The 26,550-nt window shown below is 39.0% G+C and overlaps 1 protein-coding gene across 10 annotated transcripts in view; it reads right to left on the reverse strand.

Annotated features, from left to right (window-relative positions):
* Positions 1 to 26,550, reverse strand: part of QTMAN (queuosine-tRNA mannosyltransferase) — a 197,184-nt gene that overhangs the window by 141,269 nt on the left and 29,365 nt on the right. For 9 of the 10 annotated variants that reach the window (XR_014853547.1, XM_085067150.1, XM_085067148.1 and 6 more), the window contains one exon: positions 4,079 to 4,289. Coding sequence is in view for 8 of the 10 variants with exons in the window: in XM_085067150.1 (XP_084923276.1) it covers positions 4,079 to 4,260 (182 nt within the window). In the remaining 2 variants the exon portion in view is untranslated. Of the gene's footprint in view, positions 1 to 4,078; positions 4,290 to 26,550 lie in introns of those variants that run through there. The other variant, XM_085067152.1, reaches the window with a different exon arrangement.

Raw genomic sequence — 26,550 nt, forward strand, 5'->3', positions numbered from 1 at the left:
CTATTAATTGAAAACAATAATTTGTTTTCTCTTTTGTAAAATGTAAAAAGCACAGAATTTGTCTTTAAAATATAGTTGTCAAATATCAAGGGGTATATATATGCTAACATTTACCCTAGGGGTATTTCAGGGCTAGAATCTGTTACAAATAAAATCTTTATTCATATGAACAGCTACCTGGGGGGCAATACTGAATGTTATACATAATATTTTTATATATATATTTAAAATAATCTAGCAGTCCTATTAAAACACACTGGAAGATACACTGAATTTAGTTGCTCTGTTTTACAGATCTAAGTCTTACACTCTTAACTTTTTGGGGTTTAAATTAGGTTCTGTAGATGATAGCTCCTAAAATATAAACTACTTTCATCAAATGTGTCCTAGTAGTGTTTTACTATTTGTAATTTAATAGATTGTTCACTGTAATAAATAAAATAATTACAGGAGAAAGAAAAGCACTTTTTTTTCATTAAATTGTGTAACAGTATTTTCAAATTTGAGAACTTCCCTTGAATTAAGAAAGAAAAAAAAGCTAAAAAAAATTTCTTTTCTTTACGTGCTTTCTAGAATTACAGAATAGTTACTGTGTGCTATGGAAAACAACTTTAGGCTAAAGATCAGACAAACACATTTATCAAGGAGTTGAAGCTGTCTGAAAGAAGTTGGGACACAAAGCAGAGAACACAGCAGCTCTGCAGAGTGCCAGCAGCCTGAGAAAACTCTGCTAGACCTTCCAAACCCATGGAATGAAGATGATAATACCCCACCAACTACTAACAAAACTCTCAGATTATTGAAAACCTTGTCTAGAGAAACCAGACAGTAATTCCTCTGATTTTCAATGCATTTCAAATGCTGTCATTTGGAAATTGCCACAACGAGAATAAAACTCATACCAATGCAACATCCCAACACCTTCTTTCCAATCAAGGAGAAATCATGTGTGGCCTGACAGCAATTAAACTCAGTCTGTGGCTGCTGCACATCAACCTGTGAGACCATTTCAAGCTCTCTAGGCAAGTGATCCACCTTTAAATTCTCCTTCTGGCCTTCCAAGTTGAAGGGACTCTGCATGCCCAGGTTTCCTGCTCCTCAGGGCTCCCGTTCTCCTCTCAGGAGATGAAGGAAGATGTGAGCTGGTTAAACAACACGGCGCTCAGCAAAAAAAAAAAGAAAACAGAAAGGAAACACTTTTCTGGAGAAATACAGAACAGATTTTGCATCAGGGAATTCATATCAATCCACACAGTGCTGCAGATCAAGCACCAAGTGTCTGATACCTTCCGTAACAGCTCCGTGTGTTCCCTGTGGAGGGTGAGGACACCTTCACCCCAGGACAATCCTGGGGAGATCTCCACGTTCTTGGGAACAGAATGTGACTGCACAACAAGAGAGCGGCTGTACAGTTCACAAAAGTAACATTAAATGCCCTGTTTGTTTCCATCTCAGCTTCAGTTCTTGCTCAAGGGAGGACACGTCTGTTCTCTGATAAAACAATTAGCAAGTTCATCACAGAAACTCCCTGCTCGCTGCAGAGTACCTGAATTTAACATCTACGGCTCTTCACTGCATCCTTTGTTTCCAAAGCACTTTTTAAGAGTATTCCTTAACTCACTGAGTGTTCCTTGTAAACTGAAAAACCTTCCTCCTTCCAAAAATCAGCTTATATGGATACAAGCCTAAGTCCTTTAAAACATATCTACACTAATTCTCTAAAATGTATCTAACATCAGACTTAACAGCATCAGTAATACTTCTCACACATACCAGGATCCTGAAACAAAGTACAGTTTGAACATAAAGATTTAGTAAGGCAGCTCCGTTATCAGAAGTGTTTGCACTTGAAATATCTGTGGTCATTCTGCATTATTGAACACACAAATGAAAACAAGGTATTTACGAAATGTCACACTTATGAAAAGCACTTACAAAAGAAAGGTTTTTTTCTGTAAATAATGTCAATATTTTAAGTAATGCAAATTTGGCATTTTTCACTACCTCAAAGAAGGTTGAAATATTTAACTGTGCAATTTGAGACACGCAGTCCTGCCAGTTTGCAATGGAATTTTGTCTTTACAATAAAACTACTACCTGGTAAGCTGATCTTCAGTGGTTACTAGAAAGCTTAGAAATAACAGAATCAAAATTAATTTTAATCAATGTTTTATCTAATAGGAGAGAGAGTAGTCAGCCTTACTAGGTTGCAGTCTGATATACTTTCAATTTAATAAGGTAATCGAAACATTTAATTACAAAACAAACATTACAAATGTGCAAGTAAAGTAGAAGGTACCTCTAATCAGTTTTCCTCTCACCAGCCACATCAGCCCTTGATCCTAAAATTTTATGCTGCCTGCGAGGACAAGGTACAAACTCTATTTTAACCATTGCATCTTTGTCAACTTTGACTGTTTGATTCCCTCTGATCCAACCCGAACTGCACTGGCAAAGAAAACGCTTTCCTCTCCTTAAGATGCTCCATTGGTTAGATCAGATTTATTTGCTGTCAGTAAAGGTTGTATTTGCACATAAGTCTACAACAGATTGCAAGTTTATTAACTTCAAGTGAGTTTTCAGGCTGCTGAGTTGAGGTTTTTTTGTTGGGTTGTTGAGTTTTTTGTGGGATTTTGCTTTTTCTTGGTTTTTTTGTCAGCGCTCCCTCCCCCTTTCCCCAAGATGTGGGTTACTTGACAAATTGGAGTTAAGTTATCTTAGGTCAATGTAACTGTAAGTTAAACTAATGAAGTGTATGTCTATGAGTGATGTCTGATTAGTTTAATACAGTTAGTGCTGGACAGCTTGGGCTGCTGACCTTGAAGGAACACAGATAACATTGTGATGCGTTGGAGGATGTGGTTGTGATACAAGACAAATTTACATAACAGTTTGTCATGTACACTCCTCCAAAACAAAACTGTTGCAAAAAGAAAGCAAGAGGAAACCAACGTTAAATGCCTCTCACAAGACAAAACGGGGAAAATTAATTATAACACTTGACTTGGGGTGGGAGATTGTTTTAAATGGGAGCCAAAAGCAGGCACAGGAAAGGTGTACATTTACACAGTATGTGTTCCAAAATGGGTTAGACATTGTGCTGGGTAACACTGAGCAAATGCAACCTTCTACAGCATAAATCTACTGTTGAAAAATGATATTCCTTCCTCAGGAAGCACCTACTCACTCGTGGTAACAAATACCAGACCCATTTCTGACCTGCCACTCGCTGGCACATCATTCAGGTGTGCTCAGAGGCTTGCTGAAGCCCATTCTGTGCTTAAAAGCAGCTAAAATTATCCTGTGCAAGACCACTCTCTCCCAATGAAGGTGCACAGTCCCCCCACAGTGCTGTGCATGCTCTGAGCAGGGCTCTATCTCACTGCTCCAGACAATCACCTCGCCACATCTCATCTGATCAGGTAGGCCAAGCAAAACTGCTGGGTTTAGAGACAGCTTGGCTCTGGAGTGACTGATTCTCACTACATGATAGCTATCTTGTTGACCTAAATAGCCTGCTTTTATCAGCCCAGGTTCTAGCTGATGGAAATTTGCCACTTACATAAATGTATAATTGACACTCACAGTTGCTGGCACGTTACGGAACCGGACCATCATTAAGATAAAACTGCTCCCTTAATCCTCCAGGTCAGCCTGAGCAGGACACCGATAAATCAGACTTGCTAACAGATACATGGGAGGGCAAGTGAGGAAGCTTGCAGTGTTCACATCTGTGCCATCTTTCAGCCTAATCTGCGAAGCACAGTTTAAACCTTTCAGAATGACTGAGCTCACATGATAAATTTCAAACAAGAGATAGACATACATGTATAGACATCAGGTATCCAGATACTGAGAGACTCTCACAGACTGGAGATGGAAGAAAAACAGTCTAGGAAATTCTAAATAAAACGTAATTTCCCAGTTATACCCCAAGAAGAAAAACCTGCGTTGCCCACTGCAAGCCTCTAATTGCTCCCACACACATCCTTGCATGAACATAAGGATTAAGCTCAAGAGACCTGGTTGAAGACACCTCTGCAATTTGAGCTTAGAAATTATTCAATCTCTTGGTTACCTGTAATTAGAACTTGTTGGCACTGTTTGCATGAAATAAAGAGCAGAAGTCCGTGCCTTCCAATGCCACTTCTTGGCTGGGAGGGTGCAGAGGACACAATCTTCTTGTAGCTCTTCCTGGAGCAGATCCATCAGCTGTTTGTGGGAACCACCATAAAAGGGTTCAATGAGAAGGACACTCATTTTCCGAGTACTTCAGAACTGTTTGAAATCTGAAAATGAAAATAGAGAAGTATTTTACTTTAGAAACATATATTTTATTATTATTATAATTATTATTACTTAAGAAAATTACACTGGAAAAATAAGAAATATATTGCAAGGCCTTAGAGTGTCTTAATTTTCCTATAAAATTAATCCTCAATATTACATTAATGAGTTTACTTCAGGAAAGGCTACTTAGCAATTAAGATGACTACATTATTTTGACCTTTAAAACATACTGTCTAATTTTTGAATGAATCAAAATGTGCAAGACTTAGGAACACATTGTATTTTGAGTTCATGGTTTTCTTTAAATCAGATATTTAAAAGCAGCTTTACTTTACACACTAACTCCCAAATACAATCAGTTATTCCATAACTTAGGATGCAGCTTATTCATTTTTATATATGTTTCCCATCTTTTCCTGGTGCCAAAGAAACTTAAAGAGCTAGTCAAACACTCTTCAGACAGAACAGTTGCTAGTAACAGTGATTTGGGTAAGTGACTGAAAGGCAGAGAGCAGCCAGGGGAGATGCAGTTGGAGCATCCCCCAAGACGTGCTCCTGCATCACTGGGAGCTGGGATCACCACCACAGCAACAATAGGAGACGTAAACCATCTTATTTCTTCTGAATACTCCAAAGTGGGTGGAAGAGAACAGTAGAGGAGGCTCAAGGAAGCTCTGAGATGAGAAGCCACAGAGCTGCTCGCAAACAGGATGCAAAACGTGCTGCCCAAAGCGAGGGACAGATGAAAACCCGGTGACTATTGCTCATCGCCCTCATGAGTCACACCCTTGGGGTACTCAAAAGCTGCTTTTCACATGCTTCCAGCAAAACCACCACACACAAGAGCTGAAAACAAAACCCTGAAAGATGTTCACAATCCACAAACACCTCTCTGGTGGTTTCCTTCTCAACATTCCCTAAGAAGGAAGGACACTAAACTCAGTTACTCAGGACTCTTGTTTGACACTGTACATTGCAAGACCTTACACTCATTTCCTGACCTGTAATTTCTAGTGGTTTCAGACTGTAATCCTTATCTTACCAAAGCCTCTGGTGACAAGAAGTGAGAATTCAACACAGAACTACATACTCTCCCGAAAATCTCAATCATCATCTCAACCTTAGCTGAGAAATTTAGTTCAATTCAACATCAGGTTAAAAATATTACATATTCTGTAATCAGAGGGCAGAAAACAAACAAAAAGCCTTATAAGTGCACTTATATCAAAAGATCAGTTAAATAGCAACAAAAATTCAAACTCTGAATCAATTTAATTGGGAGACAAAACATAAGAAACCTTTAGGTAGCTTTGTGTTGTTGGCCCACCATGGTGCCAGATGAAATGGTCATGTAGAGCTTCTGGGTCATTACAGAACAATCACCAAGAGAAAAATATTCCATGCTCCGACTTTCTTGCCATAATCCAGCCTGGATTCAGGTTATTATTTGCTCTATTATTCACTCCCCCATAATATTTTAAAAAAATTACTTGTTTTAACAAATATGTTCTTTGCAAAATCAAAAGGAAAGCCATCTGGAAGCAGAGACTTCACTCCATTTTGGAGCTTGCTTCTTTTCAGGTAGCAAAGCAGCTTCTGATCTCTTTTCCACTGACCTAATTTCAAAAAAATCACACTTTTGAGATCACTGACGTTTTCTGAATTTACAATGATGTAACCAAAATCATACTCTCTCCTCCAAAGCCCTTTTGGAGCCTGCAGGGTAATAACTGCTATAAAAACACAAGCTGTGGTTTAGAATCTGCACTATTCACCTAAAGAACAATTTGTAATTAATCATGCTATGCTTGTCATCAAATGCCACCGAAAATTTAATTCAAAGGACTAAAGGGAAGTGTTTTATCAATTCAGCCCCTAAAAATGGGGGTATGTGAAAAGTTGGTAAATGCCACTGAGTCAGTCACTCGGGGAGACTTGCAACTAATTTACAAATCATTAGCAGTATCAGTAATAAAGCAATTTGTTCATGAAGCATCTGATCAAATCACACTTCACCAGACTAGTTCTGAAACTGGTTTTATCACCAGGTTTAGCTGAACCCACACTGTGCTCTTTGGTTTTATTTTGCACCAGTTTTCACTGTACATCCCTCACGGGGACAGAAAATGACTGTACATGCTGATGGTAAGAGATTGCTCAGTCCTCATGTTTCCTCCTGCTTAAAGACCCTGACATTTAGTTAATTATTTTGCATTTACCTTTAGATCTATTAGTGAAACTGCATGATGCAAATATTACACATGTATTGCCATACAATAAACTCCCTTTGGCTATTTACATTGGGAAACTGGGTTGCAATCGTGGATGTGTGGTGGAGTGGGTGTTAAGATAGCTCTTGGTATGTAATTCTTCACAATAACACTCATAGACCCCGTGGCAGCAGCCCGTGAGGGTGACAATCAGCAATGACACATTTTTTTTTCAGAGGCGACCTAAAGCTCAAAGGTTTTCTTACAAAACTCACTCACCAAAAAAAAAAAATTAGGCACTGCTTACTAAAATCCTCACCAGCACTTGCAGGATTCTATTGTCATGTGATTTCTGTACATTACCAGTAATATACATCAAATTCAATTTAGAAAAAGATGTTATAATGTTACATAAGAAGCACTACATGGTTTATTTTATTCTTTTTTGTTGTTTTTTTTTAAATAAGATGCCACCTAAATAAGACACTACTAAAGGATAATGGCAGCACAATATATGTCACATTCACTTCAGGGCTTGACTAACATGGAGCAATGAAAAAGTCAATAAATCTTCTGTTTTTAAAAGATACACTGATAATGCTAAGGAAATTATATTATATATAACTAATAATTTCTTGTACTTAGAAAGACACAGAGGAGGTAGGACACAGTCATTTGGCTCATATTTCACCCACATGACTTCCAGTTTTGTTCACATACAAAAATAACAGCTATTATTTTTGCTTTATTTCCCTTGACCCAGCCAAGTTAAGGTAAATATGTACCATAGACTCCTCAGAGGTCTCCAAAAGACACAGCTGATAAATGGCCTGAGAACATTCACCGTATCTGATGGAATGCAATCCTCAATTAAATATAAATCACTCCAGGTATTCTTTTCCCCATTTCAAAGAAAACAACAAATATTAGAAAAACAGAACTGCTTCCCCTTTCTCATTACAGTATTTCCTCTCTGGAGCCAGCAATCCTGGGTGTTCCTCAAACAGCTCAACCCCATCTACACAGCTGCAGGATCCTTTCCTTTGAAAATTTCCTACTCTGTCTTTACCATGCAGAGCAGCACATTCTTCAGGACACACATTAATAAGAAACTATCTGAAAAACAAAAAATCCTTCCAAGCGGTAACAGTGTCAAAATGACATGACTAATACTGAGGTATATTGAACTACTGAGAAGTGTAGGTGGGTAATTAGGTGCTGTCTCAAAGCCAGCAGCTCACAGTGACATTCATCCAGGACTTTTGTCACTTGCTGCAGCTCTACCCCACACTGAAACATGGCAAGAGATGGAGCCCCTGAAAGGGCCACTGCTGTTTGACCCAATAATTTCCTTTTAAAAGCAAGTCTGAGTACTATACAGAGTAATAAATAAAAATTTACTTTAAAGGCATGGGAGAATTAACTGTTCAACCAAGCCACAGAAACCATGGCTTCTTTTTAAACTCTAGGTGAACACCAGCTTAGGTATTTTTGTTAACCAACCCAGGCAGAGAAAACCCATCGTTTTCCACAATTTATTGAAGAACACACGTTCACTCTGTCTCACATACAGAAGTGTGGTTTCACAAACATCAGCACAGCTCACATCAGGAAGCCATAATTAGCTCTGTTCATTGACGTACTCAGACAACATAAATTACAGACCATATTTAAATATCTGTCCAACAAAACAGCTGAGCAACCATCCAAACCCAAAGGAATGATTGTTAATATATTCCACAGGTAGAGATCTGCTATTAGTTACAGGAAATAAGGTATATGGTTTCAGTAATGATTGTTTTAACCGTCACAGTCCCACACGTATGAGAAATTTATTCCACCACCATATCTGAGCACACGTGGTTCAGCATCTCATAACTCAACCCACTGCAAAACCCACCAGGTATGCACTGTGGACATCAACATACCTAAAACCTTTGATGATTTCACATTAACACACTGCAATGCCTGATACAGGCAAAAAATGTCCATGTTCCACATTGCAAAAAAACGGGATTTGCCAAAGAACTATTAAGAGTCTTTACCTTTCCTCCTCTGCCCCTTCCCCCTCCCATCCCCACCTGAAGTTGGGAGGTGGTGTAAATACACATACACAGAGATTGAAAGAGCCTGCATTGCCCTCCCACTCATGACAGTGACTCACCGAAACCCCCAAGCTGTACCTTAAACACAATCACATTTTAAGGTTTGACCAAAATTTAACTCATATTTACATCACTCAAAAGTACCAGCTCTGAGGTTTGTCATTACTAAACTGCATAAGCGAGAATGGCAATTTATCTTTTGTATAAATCAACTGGAAAAAGCAAGAAATCCTCCACTTCTTTTGAGAATGTGGTAAACCAAAATCGTTCACCTGTATTTGGATGGCTGAGCATCAGGAACATTAACTTACTGGTGACACCCATAAACCACAGTCTGGTCCATGCACGCAACCTGAGAGTTGCAAACACCTACAGAACACCAAAATCTACCCTTACCTGGAGGCAGCAAGGACTGAAACCTGCATGTATTGCCCAGCCAGCTTTGGTTTCACTAAAATACCACATCTCATTTTTACTGTGCTTATGATCTACACATACAAGGGTATGTATGACAGATAGAACAGGGGGGATGGCTTTAAATTGAAGGAACGCAGGTTTAAATTAGAAATTAGGAGGAAATTCTTCCCTGTGAGAGTGGTAAGGCCCTGGCACAGGTTGCCCAGATAAGCTGTGGCTGGCCCATTCCTGGAAGTGCCCACAGCCAGGGTGGAGCAACCTGGTCGAGTGTAAAGGGATGGAACTGGATGGTCTTTAAGGTCCCTTCCAACCCAAACCACCCTCTGATTCTATGATGCAATCAGAATTGTGAACAATATAATTTTTTTAAGAATTGGTTTGATCTTAAGCAAACTGTGAGGATGGCCAGGTTCAGTTCTTACATCTGTGTTTTCAACCCTGAGATGGAACAGCAGGAATTGGAGTTTTAAGATGTCCCATGGCTATCAATCCAGAGATACCCTGACACAAGAGACACTAAAGGCTCCTTTTGGAGTTTAAGTGTTTAGAAAATAACATGCTGTAAAATCTGCATATTACCCTGTGAATGCTAAGTTAACAATATTGCTATAAATCCTCAGGAAAACATTGTTAATGCATATGCAGTGTATGCATTTTAAAACTCAGTATTTAAATTGTTTCACCATTTTATCTAGGCAAAGGCACTAATGACCTTCATAATTTTCTGTTGTAAATTAAATTTGGTTTTTTTCCAGCTACACAAAAGCAAAAAAAAATTTAATCCCTATACTTTTCACCTTCTTCCCTGACACAGTCTAAGGCTGTCATAAATACTTTGCATCTATACTTCTAGCCACCCTCAATCAACATCTTTGAAGATCTTAATCTATACTGAATAAATTATTGCAATTTATTCTTTTTTTCCAGTGGTGAAAGACATCTGTGCATCACATTTATGGTTAACTCAAAACCACAACAGTCAACAGTGCCTCGGTGGGGAAGCCTCTATCCCCCTTTGGAGCACAGCACTCCAAAGATACATTTTCAGGGAAATTTCACTGACTGATGTGCTGATCCTCAGTACATTGGGAATGGCAATTACAACACACAATTTGGCATTTTTGTGTCTAATTGCCCTCTTAAGTTGTATACATGAGACTAAATACTACTCAGGACAGGGTAGGAGGGAGACTCGGCACTCTGCAAACTATTTTCACAAGTTCACATGAACAAAGGCAAATTAAGTATTGTTAATATTTAATTAGGGTAAAATTTTTCTTCCAAAGAAAGGCAAAATAGAAGGGAAAAAGACACAGAAAAGGTGTGATGGAGAGTCAGAGCCATGCTCTGCCAGGAAAACAACTGGTGCCACAATCACCCATCACCAGCAAACCCAATTAACTCTTTCATAGGGTTTGTTCCTCTGTCTCCTCCCTTTAATGGTCCAAATAGATTTACAGAAGTTGACATGACCATGCTGCAGAACAGTAGATATTAAATAATTATTTTCATTAAAAGTTTTACATTATTTTGAGGAGCTCTTTCACCACTAACAGGATTTTTTTTTAAAAAGGTAAAGAGAAAAAAAAATACAGATCTAATATGAGAGTATAACCTCATATGAGAGTATGCCAGGTTTGCAATTGGATTTGAGAGAAAATTAGTTATTCTGGTTTAACAGTTAATTATAAGTTCCCATTTGCCATGTAATTCACAAGCCTGGAAAAATGAAAACTGATTTAACAGAGACTGATAAAGTTGTTTAATGGTATGTTGGCTTTATCCAACTTATTTGCAGAATGTTTACAGTACTTGAAGGATCAAGACAGTTTACAGGACTCCACATTTCCAGTGCTGCACCTATGACCATAAATTTGATAGCGCTGATGATGCTGAAGGCTTACATTAGGCTTAAATAGATAAAGGATCCTTGATTTAAAGTATCTCCGAGAGGAGAGGGAACTAATAGGTGTGGTAATGGGAGATGTAGCACTATTTTTAAACTTGACAGGAGACATATTAGTTGCTAGATCCCTATTATAGAAAAAGTCCCAGTCTGGTAATAATGGGCTGGCATTTTGAAATTCCTCCGATTTATTAGGAATATGATGAGAAATGTGCTCCACACGCTCTGAGCTTCAGAGCAGTTTCTGTACAGTAAGGTCAGAATTACAATGTGCACTCATGGTCAGTTTAAGAACATACATATTTATTTTTTTAAAAAACACACAAATATTTTAAAAAATTTTATTTGGAAGTCACAGTCTACAGTTCATATTAGCTGACTGATTAAAAGACAAAACACTTGCTAGAAGCCATCATTAGTTGCTCTGTGAGGTAATAAAACCACCCTACATCAAAAAGTTAGTTTGTTTTCCCCAGCAAATTTGAAGTAGCAAAATGCTAAATGAAGAGCAAATCACTCTTGTGTGGCCAGAATTTGGGATTGAGGAGTTAAACTCCTCTTGCACAAAAGCTGGAATTGCAAGAGTTAATTTAAACATTAGGCTTGGTAACCTGAGATGTTTGGCAGCAACATTTGAGTGGGCACAAGCCAGATTTATTTTGCAGTCAGAAGGTATCCCTCTGAATATGTGATGAAAGGATCTGCATCTTCAGTCACACCTTGAGTCCACAGAAAGGATGGAATGAGATCTACTGTCAAATCGAGTTCAGCTGTGAAATCCAGGAGGGGTCCCACACACAGGAGCAATCCTGAGGGCAGATGGCCAAAAAGCCACCCCTGTCCTGGGCTGCATCCAAAGCCATGGGGGCAGCAGGTGGAGGGAGAGGATTCTGCCCCTCTGCTCCCATGAGATGTCACCTGCAGAGCTGCATCCAGCTCCGGGGTCCTCAGCAGGACCAGGAGGTTAAAACCAGGAGTTAAAGCCAGGCTGGGAGAGCTAGGGATGCTCACCTGGAGAAGCTCCAGGGAGACCTCAGTGCTCCTTCCAGGGCCTAAAGGGGCTCCAGGAGAGCTGGAGAGGGACTTGGGACAAAGGATGGAGTGAGAGGACAAGGGGGAATGGATTCACACTGACAGGGTGAGATGGGATATGAGGAAGAAATTCTTCCCTGTGAGGGTGGTGAGGCTCTGGCACAGGGTGCCCAGAGGAGCTGTGGCTGCCCCTGGATCCCTGGCAGTGTCCAAGGCCAGGCTGGACAGGACTTGGAGCAACCTGGGATAGTGGAAGGTGTTCCTGCCATGGCAGGGGGTGGAACAGGATGATCTTTAAGGTCTCTTCCAACCCAAACCATTCTGTGATGTAAAGCTCACAAGACAGGTCAGTAAAATTACTTCAAAATTAAATTCAACCATGATGGAAAATAGGGAGCCAAATGAACCTGCCATGATTTTCACTGTAAAACCTGCAACTAAAGCAGTATAAAAGGATGATCATGAGGATTTTGCCAACCTATTAAATCCTTCACCAAGGGAAGAGAATAAATGATCAAGTTACAGTCTGTTTATAAGACACAACATTTAAGTAGTGGATCACTACAGCATTGTGGGTATGATGGTCTTGTGATTCACTAAGTAACTTTAAGGTTGAAAAGTCCCCAGTTTTAAATATTTAAGTACTAAAATTCAACAGATTAAATTATTTTTTGGTCTGTCATTTGCCCAACTCTTCTCACCTCAGGAGAGAGCTAAACCAAGGTTTCATGCTATGAAGCCATGAGAGCAGAAATATCTCTCATTAACTTCTGTGCAGTCAGCACCACGTTCAAGCTTTCAGAAACCCCTCGAAAGCTCTCAGACTCAATAGCAAACATCACACAACATTGAATGAGGGCTTCATACAACACTAAACATATTTTTCCATGTTAACAATATTTATATCCTATTTCCAACTTGACATGCAGATGATGTGTTACCCACATCAATTTATAAATCCAGCACAATGGGAGTTGCCAATTTGATTAAGTGGTGCAGCACCCTGTTTCCTGTAAATAATTTCCCTACCAAGCTTTGACTAAGCCCTCTGAAAGGGCTCTAGAAATATTAAAGACTCCAGATCCTGGCCAAAATGCTTTCTGACAGCTCGCTGCAAGTGTTCCCCAGCATCTCTGCTGACCCAAGAATGGCAAATTTAATGACTTAAGTCACTTGTTTCCATCCTTTTGTCTGCAAAGCCTGCAAAACACTTCAAGGATTGGCTTAAAGCGATGAAGGAAAGTGTATTCATACATTTTATTTTACTTCACAAGTATCAGAAAGTTAAGGGGTCTGCCTCCTCCACCGGGAAGTATCTATGGATACACACATTGCAGAAAGCTGAAAAACACTGACACGAGTTAAATAAACATGTCTGGTATCATCTGCCAATTGAAATGGTGAGCATTGCAGGAAATATTTGTTTTCCATGAATAAAAGCGATACACAAGCATCACAAAACAATCTGTTTTGGAAGGTTATTTTGGTTGTTTTGTAAACAAGTTTAGGTTCTGAGCTGATGTTTTCAAAACAGATACTGCAAAGCGAATAAATATTCATGTCTGGGGGAGACCCTAACAGACATGAAACAAGTGTGGCCCTTTTTAGCACTACCACAGAAAAAACAAGGCAAGGACACTCACAGAGGACATCAAGATGTAAATTTTTTCCTTGAAGTTTCTCAGATGGCTGAAAAGTGCCATTAAAATCACCACGCTGAAAAAAGCCTGGGCCCTAAAAACTTGGCTTTTATTGCACATAAGAAAATCTGGCTATAACCCACAATCAACACTGTAGTCTTTAAGGAAAAGAGTTAAAAACAGGGATTTTTTTTTTAATTTTACTTCATTATAAGTCATGAAGGCATACGTATATGTATCAGGTACAACTCACTTAGGATTTCAGCTTTAGGGTCGCTCGGGAATTATTTCTGCACCTATCTAAAAAGAGAGTCTGAAAACCATTTACTCTGCTTGAGCAACCAGCAACACTCATAAAACTTTTCTTGAAAACCTGAAAATCCTTATCAAAATAAAACATCCTGTTCAACAAAACTGAAATTATGCTGCCACTTATCAGCTACTTCCACTTGTATCACCACAGAACCTGCAGAAGCTCCTCCCACATGCTGGCACAACACTAAGAATGCAGAATAGTTTGGGTTTCAAGAGACCTTAAAGGTTATCTTGTTCCAACCCCACAGACAAGGACACCTGACACTGGAGCAGACTGCTCCACACCCCACCCAGCCTGGCCTTGAACACTTCCAGGACTGGGAGTCCAGAACATCAAATATGGTTTATAATGGCCATGACTACAGGGGTGCAGAGAAGAAACATCTTCACCGCAAGGCTCCGAGCTGAAGAAACTATTTCAAGGTTGTTACTGGAAGATCCTAACTATTTAAAGTTTAGCTGGCTATTAGGAGGTGCTCTTGCTGACACTGCTGATAAAAATCCCAGAAATACCATTAAAAGGCAATGCAAAAAACCACTCACACCTCACGCACGCAAGGTCTGTGCTTAATATTCCCACTTCTTCATTTCAAAGCCACAAAGATCACAGGCTTTGCCAGCAAGTTAAAGATCTGTTCTGACTCCTACTAAAGACATCAGGGGTGTGCAGTTACTCTGGCCATTGGGAAATTTTTGGCAATACCACCAGTTAAGCACTCACAGCAGCCATAAGCAGCTCTTGGCGGCCTGAAGAGCAACAACATATGGACAGTTTGGAAATACCACTGCAATCAAGGCAGTGGTTACCTCACAACAATGTTCTACGTGCAATCAGAATCACAGCAACGCTACGGCTGAAACTTCTGGTGTAATTTTTCATATACAAAGGACATGGACCGATTGGAGTGGATCCAAAGGAGCTCAAAGGGATGCTCCAAGGGCTGGAGCCAGGCTGGGAGAGCTGGGAATGTTCACCTGGAGAAGAGGAGGCTTCAGGGAGACCTTACAGCCCCTTCCAGTGCCTAAAGGGGCTCCAGGAGAGCTGGAGAGGGACTGGGGACAAGGGATGGAGGGACAGGACAAAGAGACTGACGAGAGTAAAGCTAGATTAGCTATTTGGAAGTGCTTTGGTTATGAAGATAATATTAAACCTATATTCAATTATCTATTTATGCTGTGATTTTCAAAAACCACTTTCATTAAGTGGATCTGAAGCCAAGTGTTACATGGGCTTTTCTACAGAGTGAATGATTCAGATCTTTCTGAATATTTTCAGATCCCATCTTCCCATTAGTGTTTAAGCAGAGACTGATCCCACAAAGCTTTGTCAGCAGCAGATACTTGAAGGTGCTTATGAAGCTGACTTAGCTCCACATTTAAAGCAGAAATAAATCCGGAAGACACTCCACTCTCCCACTTTGACCACTGGGATAAAATATAATTAAGAAGGGGGGAAAAGGGCAGGAAGGGGAAGAGTAAGTTCCCTCCAGAAAATATACGTGGTGGAAAAAAAACCCAGACAGGGTACCCAAATTAAGCAATACCAAGCAAATGCTTTGAGAAAAGGGAATTATTTCCACCTATCTGCATTGATCACATGCACACTTGCTTCCACTGACAAGAACCTAATCCAGGCTCTGCCTGTTCATCTCAAAGTGGTTATGAAGCCATGTGTGAGGTGCATTCAGCATCCCCAAAGATGAACAGAATCTGTTTTGCATGCCAATATCCTTGGAGAGAGCAATATTCATGTAAGATGATTCAAGCTACTCTTCAGAGCTGCAGCACTCTGCCTCCCCATTGAAGCTCTGAATGAGCATGGGCAAGAGAGATCCATAAACCATTTTTCCTACAGTCTATAGACAGTTGGTTTCTTAACACTCACGGAAACATCTTCTTGGGCATTAACAGAATGGCTTAGAAAAAAAGTCTGCTTTTTCTCTTTAGAGCTGAGTTTCTTTTCAAGCTGTGTAACACCACTTGATATTTAGTTTAGCTACTCAACCAAGCATCAGCCTTCAATGTATCCAAGGTGCAGAATGGTTGACTAACACAGACCATTTCACTTGTTTGGGCTTATTTACAAATACCACTTACATACTGCTGGCATTTATAATGACACCTGGGATGTTGCTGACACACCACTACGATTGTAAAGTTGGAGTCTACAGGCACAGTGGATTCTAAGAAACGTGCTGGGGAATACACACAGCGTTTCCTTTGACTGCGACTAGAATGGTTACTTTGACTATATCCTATCTGAATAGGGAAAAAAGCTTCAGAAACAAGGTTTAACAAGGCTAATCCCCCACTGATTTTCTTATCACTCAACACTATTTCACTCAATTACTTTTGTCAGCGATTTTCTCAAAAATTTCCTCCTGACCATATTACAGGGTTGCTTAAATTATACTGCAGACACACACATGCAGACACAGAAATTCATGTATTTCTTAACTGTTGTTGCCTACTGACTACCTACTGACTTGTTATTCCAAAGCCCACAGCCTCTAAATACTACACTCCAGTCCTAGAAATCTTAACACAGTGTTTGATGACAGAGAAATACTTGGTTTGGTTTTGTGTGTATATAGGCAGACTATAAAGAATTTACCTTACAATAGAAGTAAAAAGGAAAAATAGATTATTCATTCAACTTTTCAAAGCCAAAGGAGTCCTAAACTATATTAACATGCCCCAAGACTGGAAGTGTCCAAGGCCAGGTTGGATGGGGCTTGGAGCAACCTGGGATAGTGAAAGGTTTTCCTGTCCATGGCAGGGGGTGGAATTACATCACTTTTAAGGTTCCCCATAACCCAAACCATTCTACGATTCTAAAGTGAAACAAAACATTAGATTTGAGCATGTGCTCAAATTACAAGCAATTTGTAAGAAAATGCTTGGATTCTCCTACAGAACTAATAACTATATAACTTCTAACCAAACATTTTCAATTGTTCTGTTTAAACATGCTTTAAACAAGAAGCTGCAATTATTCTATCTCCTCCCTCCAACCGCAAAATCATTCTACACCTTCTGCCTGGGGTTTTCCCATTATTAACAACAAGAGGTTTCATTTATCCACTTTTATCCAAAAATGCTGAAGAGCTTAACAAACATTAATTAAACCTCACAACACTCCTGCGAGGTAGGTAGGTATTGTTATCTCTGCTCTACAGATGAGAAAACTTGAATTAAAAATTGTGATTTGCACCATTTCCCAACAGTAGTTTTATAGCAAATCCAAGAGCAGAAGAAAGGAGCAGGGACTTGTATGTCCTTACTCCCAGCCACCACAATACATATTCACTTTCAAACCAGCAGGACTTTACTTGACACATGTGTGAAAAATATTCTGAAAAATGGTGCTAATTTATCATTAGCATCATCCCTTCTAAGAAAATACTGACAAATACATCTTTTACCCAGATTGTACTTTCATTATTTCATTACGAAAATGAGACAAAATTGTATCCTCTTCATCTGGATAGCTGATGAATTCCATCTTCAAAAGGAAAATCCACACTTCTTGAAACCAGATGAATTGTTTCTCGTATGACTGAATCCCTGATTTCCTCTTTTCATTTGCGTTTCTTAACAATTTCTATTTTTTCCCTATTCTCTTAGCTTCTTTTTTCATTACCTCATTTTGTACTTTCCTTTCCTTAGCCCCACATCACCTTTTTTTCCTTCTTTAAACTTTTTTAATGATACAACAGAGTCTACAAAGGTTTGACCTACAGTGTATCAGCTACTACCTTGACGGCTCTCCTACCAATTTTTCCTGTCTGAAACAACTCTCACTTCCAACCCGTGTATTAACATGTCCTCCACATCTCCCATCTGACAATCCACAACCTCAAATAATCTTCTCTTTGCCCATTCTGCCATATTCCTCATTAGGAAAGCTCCAGTTTGAATAGTCATTTCTTCAGCATTCCAGAAGCAGAAGCTTCATGGTTCTCTTGCCTTTTTTTTCCCTTGTCTAAGCTCCAGTCTCACTTCCCTGTCTGTGTATTTTCACAAAACTAACAAATCTGTACTCTATAAAAGTGGCAGTCTCTGATGTTTTGTAAACTAGGCTGGCATAATAAATATTTCTTAATGGACATGTAGACAACTTAAGTTAAAGAAACTTGTAGTTTAAAGTTTTTGACAAAGCAACTGTCAAATGCTTTTTGAAGTCATATGATTTTTCTATGACTTAATTTCTCTTATTTTAGAATCAGCATGGAAAGTTAAATTGGGCCTTTTTTTAAAAAGCACACAAGTTAGCACATCTTGTTTGTACTGCTTGCTCTAATGAAGTGAGCCTACACTTGCCAGTGCACAGTAAAAATAGGTAGCTCTGTTATTCATATACTCTGCAAGCAGCATCTTGCAGGCTCTGAGAACTTGCTTTCATATGGAGGGTGCAATAAACGTTCAGCCACTGTTTTCTCCTTCAGCTCTCAAAATTACAGCTGGATTCTTTAAGCATTACATGTGATTTCTTGCACTTTAAAGCTTCTGAACTACTTGAATTGCAAGACGCAGAAGCTCAGCCCACAGACACTTTCTTGCTCCCACTGATTTCATGCTACAGCCAGAAAAGTACCAAATGCTACTTGTTTCGTGGAATTTGCTGGTCAGTGGATACAGCATCCCCCCAGACACACTTCAGCTGAGCAGGACCTGCATCTGCCTCTGCAGCACACAAACCTCATCTACTCCTTTTTCACTGCCCCACAAAGGTGGCATTTTAGAAGAACCTGCTATACAAAGTATTAGCTGTGTGAGTTCAGGGTGGTCAGTCATGGGAAGAAAAGGGTCAGGAGAGACCTCAGTGTCCTTTCCAGTGCTTAAAGAGGCTCCAAGAGAGGTGGAGAGGTACTTTGGAGAAGGGCCTGAAGTGAGAGGACAAGGGGGAATGAATGCACACTGCCAGAGGGGCAGGGTTAGATGGGATATTGGAAACAAATTCTTCCCAGTGTAAGGAAAATTACAATTTTCCAACAGCTTTTTGCTGTTTAGTTACCAGCACATTATTTAAATTCACAATTGTTACATTATTTTAGAACAAGCATACTAACTACTGGAGAGAAATAAGTGTGCTATTGGTCACTATTTGTTTCCATTTTGAGATGACTTGCTGAAATTCTCTCAGTTTCTGCATGCACAGAAGTCAGGAGTTATTTAACTTCTGTAGGCAGAAAAAAGTTGCATTTGTTCTTTTTAATATACCCTAAGGTTACCTATTCCTCTACATCCAGATATTGAGAGAATGATCTGAACTCCTGTGAAAACTTCAGATATGCAGCACTGATCAGTAAGTCTCATTATGAGAGGCCTCTCACAGCACATTAATCTCACTCTCCACTACTGTCATTTACTTACTGCTTGATTCCCAGTGTTTTGGCTTTTCCTTCTTTTTTAATTTTGGTGGATTCTTATTTCCAAAGCCACAAAGTATGTGAGCCTTGTCTACCACAGAAACTGCCACTGAGCAAACACCCTCCAATGCTAAAAACCAGATTGGAACCCACAGAAAATTAGTTTCAGTGAGACTCCTACACTTTTGTGTCTTCCCCTTTAGATGTATCAACCCTATCTGCATTCTAAACAAGTCACTTTCCTAAATAGTTTATGGCAAAAGAATAGAAGATAAAATTGCTTCTGAAACTCTTTAACAACCGATTTTTAACCCTTTATTATGTTAAAAATCCATTTGCCTCTGTAAAAAATGCTTTGTGAGGAATATAAGAAATCACCTCTCTCTGGGCATATGAAGATCTTGAGTTAGATTTGGTTTGTGCTCTTCTGAAAGCCCTCACTGGGCAACATCAGACTGAAATGTGAGCATGAGTTTCTCGGGCATCAGAGAAACACCGGGAACATCAGACGCCGAAGCGTGTGTAGGTGTATTAGCAGTCCTACCATCCATCTGTCAGAAATCTTCGATGTTCCTGCACATCACCCACTGGCAGAGCTGTCTGCCAAGCAAAAATATTATGAAATGTTCATTATATTCTCAAATCTCCCCCCCTTCCCTAGGAGGAAATGGAAAAACCTGTCTCTCCACACACACAGGCTTCACATTCGTTACCAAGGAACGGTGAAAGACTTTCAAAATTCACCCAGAAAGAAAATCTACCAAGAGACCAGGACTGTGAATTTAGATTTATTCGAGCAAACTTTCCTTAGCAGAGGATATGCTGACTTTTAGTTCACATATATCTCATTTTTAAGGTACGTTAAAGACAGAGTTTACAATTAACTGAACAGACAGCGTACAAAAGGCTTTTAGAACTACACCATATGGTCGAGGGAAAGGAACAATCTGGACTATCCACATTTCAATCTGCAGGCTTGTCCACCTCTATAACACATTGTATTGCTGTAATAAAATATTAAGATAGAATTTTAAAAGTGAAAATATCTATCTTTTGCACTACCAGAGAGCAAGGCATCCTACAGTCTAGTGCATTTAATAAATATTTTAACTTTTATGATTTTGGCTTGCTGAATCAGATATAGTCAATAAAATTCCCAATTCATTTAAAACTGTAGTTCCAGAAGGATATGGGTGGGTATTCATCTTATGCTTCAGGGAAATAAAAAATACCAGTTTACACGGGGTATACTGGCAGCAGTTAATGTAACAGATGACACATTCTTGGAAATTAAATAAAAGCAGAAAGAAAATACCCATTGTTGCTCAGTGAAGGACTAACCACATGGTCACAGCTGGAACCAGTGTAAATCATTCATTAATAAAATTCTGTGGTAGTAGTCACTTTTTTCCTGCTTTTTAAATGCCAATAGAAAAAAAAAAATTCCTCTTTCAATTCTTTGCAGAAAGGAGACACAAATATTTCACAGTAACTATTAAACTTACTAAATCTTTATAGAAAAGAAATGCCCGCAAGGAAGGCATTGTTGGTGTTAGGGAAAAATATAAATACTTCTGTATTTCACATATAATCCCAGAACATAGTCCAAGGAGATACAGGCTTCACTCTGTACTGCCTGAATTCTGATCACACAGAATCCAAATCTTGAGAAAAATAATCTGAAGCCTTTATAAGGCACATTTTATAATGTAAAGAATATAAATACAGCCTTGTGAGTCATATCCCTCAATGTGAACTAGAAAGTTGCACTAGATGAAATGCAGACACTCCAGAGAGATCATGTAATACTCAAGTATTCCATGATTACATACACTTGGATAGAGGTATCATAGGCTCATGGCCAACTCTGCCCTGAGCAGGAGGATGGACAAGGTGGCCTCCAAAGAGCAGTTCCAATCTGAATTACCCTATGATCCCTTGTTTCTTCACACTATGGAGCTCTATCGTGAGCTGTGACACTTACTTTCTCTTCTAAAATAAAAAATTATACATATATATATATATATATTTCAAGCTTTGTGCTTCATTGCCTCCAGCAGCAGGGAAAAGCCTCACACAAACCTGTGTGACTTTGCACGTAGAATTATTAAATCACAAAAATCAGATCATCCTCCACAACCACTTTGAAAGCAACCTGCTGGTATCTAAATTCGGATATGTTCGGTGTCCTGCTCACAACACTACAGGATAAGAGGCCTTTTTCCAATCCTTTTGGAGAAACTACCGGGAACAGCAAATATAAAGTATGCCATTTGATGCTTTAAACTGCAACAATATAATTTAAATTGGATAGTTTTTCCTCCTCTCCAAAAGGAAAAAAAAAAAATCAAAATCACCCCATTCCTCATCATCTGGTACAAACACGGCAAGAACAGAGCATTTAAAACTGTCAAGAACTCCTTTAATTGAAAGGTTTCTTTGAATTTAAAAGCTAAAAATATCTTATCTCCCTCATTCTGTGCCTACTAAGCAGTCTGAGCAAAGACTTAAAGCACCCTGGCTTGAGAGGATATTTGGGTTTTACTGCCGAGCCTGCTAAGGACTTCTCAAATCTCCCTCAAGCCAGAGACCTGGGGAACACGGCAGAGTAAGCCTCGTGCAGGCGGCAGGAACGCGCCGCTGCAAACTTCAACACATCCTTACATTTCCACATGATCAAAGGCTCAACTGCTCTGCTCTTCACTTTGCTGCAGTTATTCCTACCTCACACTGACATCCTCAGCAGAGGGAGATGCTTGATATGAAAATGGTTAATGTAAAAAAAAAAAAAAAAAATTAAAAAAAGAAAACCTCCCCAGTTTTGGAGTAATTAACTTCAAGTGGGATGAAGTGACAGTTCAAAGCACCGTCGCTGCTAAGAGCATTACTTACACGCAGGAGGAAATCACTACCTAAGAAAACCTGAGTATGTAAATGAAATGTAGTAATTTTGTCAAATTCAGAAACAAAAAACACCCCTAAATACCATGCTAATTTCTATTTGAACAATTATCTGTGTACACTTTGTCAGAACAGGTAAAATCAGAAGGCAGGGCAGTGAATTGTGCATGCAAGTGCTACAGAAAAATCTGTAATTAAAAGCAACAGCAGAAAACATCAGCTCTCACACATGTACAGGTCATGAGGCAGACAGGCAGCTTTTATATAAAATACTATTTTCTGCTCTTCCTCTCTTACAAATAATAACAATTCTGACTTTTGCTAACACACAATTGCAGTAAAACAGATCCTGATTGCCCAGGACACACAGGTTAGGTTGACTTCATGTTGTTTAGTGATGTGTTTCCATTTCAATTTTTTTTTTTTTTTTAAGTAAAAGCTGTTATAAAGTGTTTGCAATCAAGTTATGACTTTTCTCCAGGCTGAGCCCCTCAGCCACTCCTGGTGCTCCAGCCCCTTCCCCAGCTCCATTCCTTTTCTCTGGACACACTCCAGCCCCTCAATGTCCTTGTCATGAGAGGCCCAAAACTGAACACAGTATTTGAAATGTGGCCTCACCAGTGCCAAGTACATTATTTTAATTGCTTCCATGCCTAATTGGCACTATCTGGAAGTTCCCAGCAGCCAGGTGAGGTCACCATTCAGGCCATTGGGTTGGCAGCTGTACCTCCACCAAGCAATACCAGACATGAGGCCTCGTGAAGCTCTGCGCTGTTCCCATGGCCAGTGACAATCAGGAAAGGCTAACATCACACAAAAAAAGGGAAAACCTCTGAAAATATACAACTATTAATCATTTTTCTGCACTAAAAACCCAGCAGTACCCAGCTCTAGGTAGACTGGTTCTTTCAGATGAAGTGTGACAGTAAAAAAAAAAGAAAAAAAAAGCAGTATTTAGTTTAGCTAGGAAATGTATGACAGATATAAGCTAAAGTTAATGCTAGGAAAGCTGAAATTTATCTTTACTAATCCCTCTCAATGGAAACAATAGGACAGAATTAAAAATGACAAAGTTAAGATGAGGGAGTATATTTGGGGGAGGTAGGAAAGGGAGACACATGAGGAAGGGCTGCTGGCACCTCACCTAGAGAACAGCAATTTATTCCCATCAGCTCTTTAAATCACTGTAACTAGTTTTTCCATGACCAGCATGAGGATATTAATTTCAGTGGCTATTACCTGAGTAGGCACACAACAAACAAGTTCAGGCATTTAAACTTCTGGGCTGATTTGCACTTTAAGTCAGATGTAGCAGTCATCTATAGGAAAGGTAACAAGCAGGTTAATTTCTTTAGTTCAGATCATTAAGGCATAAAAGTCCTCACTACAGTTATATAAATGAAGATAAAGTTATTCACAGAAAAGAAGTATTTCCCAAACACACTGTTCCTCTGCAGCAGAAAAAAAACTACAGCAGAAAGAATGATGCTGGTTGAGAGAAAGGAGTAAAACTACATCAAGAGAGAATTTCACACTGTAGGGAGGAGTCAATTAATGTTTTTGATAGCAGCAGAATAAAAAGGGGCTGGGCTTCATGAAACAGCTGTTTTACAACCTAAATTTTATTAAAATTGCATTATAACTTTGCAATTGTGTATTAAAATGTGGTTCATATTAGGCAGCAAATAGCTTTTAAGTGAATACTTTGCTTTCTTTAGCAAGACAAATCTTCAACACCAACTGTAAATACCAAAGCTGTCTCTCACTCAAATGCTTTCAGGTTTGTTTTTCTTTCCTCCCATTTTGTTCAAAATATGCAGACTTGGATGCCTACAAGTAACACATAAACCTGAAATATGGCATTTAAATCCACTTCATTAAAAGCTAAGCACTCAAATGGGCTGAAGACAAGCTGAAGCAAAGGCAATGACTCCCTCAACCAGGACCAGCAAGGATTTACTCCAAGAGTCAAACCCCCAGAGCTTGGGGTGTCTCAAATTCAACCCCTAATTCTCAGAATTCTAAGGTGACACATTGCTGCTCTGTGATTTTCCATGAGGTTGGTGAGGTTTGTTTGAAAAACCAAAACCAAGTGGCGAGCTCACGTGCTGGGTACAGGGGGGTGCTCTCAAAACGCTCACAGCATCACTTTTCATCTTCTAAGGCATAAATTCATGTGATCTTTGAACAACTATTTATTTCACACCAAACCAGATATCTCCCTAAAGCCTACCAATACAGCCTGCAGGCATATTTCTTAAATAAAAGTACTGAATCCTTGTATACTTAAAATTTGCATAGCAAAGGGATGAATCAACTATCACAGAAGTAGTAACACTGTGCAGCAAATGCTCACCTCTTGCAGAAGGAAAAATTCCCTGTTTACAGGGTTAAGGTGGGACTGTACAAGTGCTTTTCTTCATGTTTCATAACTGTGAGGCATCATTTTCTTGCAGAATTCTGACAGCTGCTGTTCAGGCTCTTCAATGCATCAGTTATGTTCATGGAATTTATATTTTGCATATGTAAACCTCTTTGCTTGTAGATTTTATTTATTTCTGCTTAATGTTGCTGGGATTGTACACCCCCAATTCAAGTAAACTACATGAGTAAAGCAATTATTTTGTTGGAATGTTCCCAATAACTTTCTGCACTAATCTTTGCTGCAAAAAGATGTATTTTTGCTTACAGAGATGCTTCAGTTTTAATAAATCTAGAAAACTATGGGATTTCCAGCAGCACCTACATTAAATGATCAGTAAAAGAAATATAAGGTGTTAGGACTGCATTTGACAATCAAATTACTTTGCTGCTGTGTTTAAGCATTCAGAAAATAAGTAGCTATGTTTGAAAATAGGGAATGAAAAAAACAAGGTGTGAATTCTGTAGATTTATTAGAGAAGTAACTTTATTTTACCTGAAGAACCAGAAACAGGTAAGTACTGGAGGAAAGTCCAGCAGGAGAGATTCTGATCACATGGTCATTCGAGAAATATTTAAGATTAAATTAACTCACTTTGAATTAATGGATCACAATTAAAGCTTTGCAAAAACTACTAGAGGAGATTTACTGAGAAAGTGTGATGGAGGCTACCAACACATGATACATTATCTCCTGTGATCTAAAAAAATTCTTATCTGCTACAGAACAGAAGTTAAATGCCAGTTGGCTTAATAATTTCTAAGAAAAGGCTGTTTTCCAGAAAAGCACGTGGCTGAAACAGGGCTGCTGTTAACCAAAGGCTTCTGAAAAATACACCAGGTCTGCTTCTGCCAGCCTCCCTCGAGCTGCACCTACTCACATGAGAGCTCCCAGGACTGAGCACACATGGGAGGGTCTATATATAATGTTACATTATATAAATCTATATATAAAATTATATCTTTTGATATATGGTATAACACACTTTGCATGATAATATTCTTGCATACTTTAGTAGATGGTTACAGACACATATATACACATGTATATTTTATATAATATATAAGATGATGAACATACATGTTCCAAACATGTCCAAGCTTTACATTTCCTCTCCACATGAAGCCACCAGCACTGTCCCATGGCACAATGTGATCTCCTCAACAGAGCCATGACAACTAATAGAATTATACCAAAATGCAACCAGCTATATTTATATTGGGGATAGTCTTGCCACAGTTTTTAAAAGCCTGCTTTGCAGCTCAGGGATTTACTGTAACTCCTCAGCCCTGCTACAGCGTAATTTGTCATTTTGATATTTTGCCTTGCCTGGTGACAAACTCCTCCCACTCTTATCCTTCAGTGGAGATAACTCAGATTAAAATTAGCTTAAATATGGTTCAGGTAATATATTTTCACATGATCTCTTTTCTTTTTTTCCCCTCGTGCCTTATTTTAACTCACCAAAACCAACTAGAAGGTCTTTAAGGTTCCTTCCAACCCAAACCATTTTGTGATTCTGTGACAAGAAAATAATTGTTATTAATAATAAAAATTACGTTATTTCCTTCCATCCCCAAGTGGAATTTTAAGTTCTTTTGCTAAACAGAAGTCAAACTTGATAACTCAAGAGCTTTCATATGAAGACTTCACACTAGCATCTTCCAGTTAAAAAAAGTTTTACTTCTTTGCCCCCAAATTCAGCTAATACAAGTTCACCCTCCTGCTCATGATGTCCCCATCAATCATTGAACATTTGGCACAAGGAGGCTCTGCTCAGACCCAGTTCTTATCTTATTTTTTTACCAGTTTTGCCGTATTCACAGGAATATGCAACGAAACATTGAAACTCCTGAAACAACAAAAAGGTTAAACTTTTGGAGTCTGCATGCACATGCTTTAAAATACACATGGCTAAAATGATAAATCTAATTTTTAAT

This window comes from Lichenostomus cassidix, chromosome 7, assembly GCF_008360975.1.
Source record: "Lichenostomus cassidix isolate B80296 chromosome 7, HeHo_3.0, whole genome shotgun sequence".
NCBI lineage: Eukaryota > Metazoa > Chordata > Aves > Passeriformes > Meliphagidae > Lichenostomus > Lichenostomus cassidix.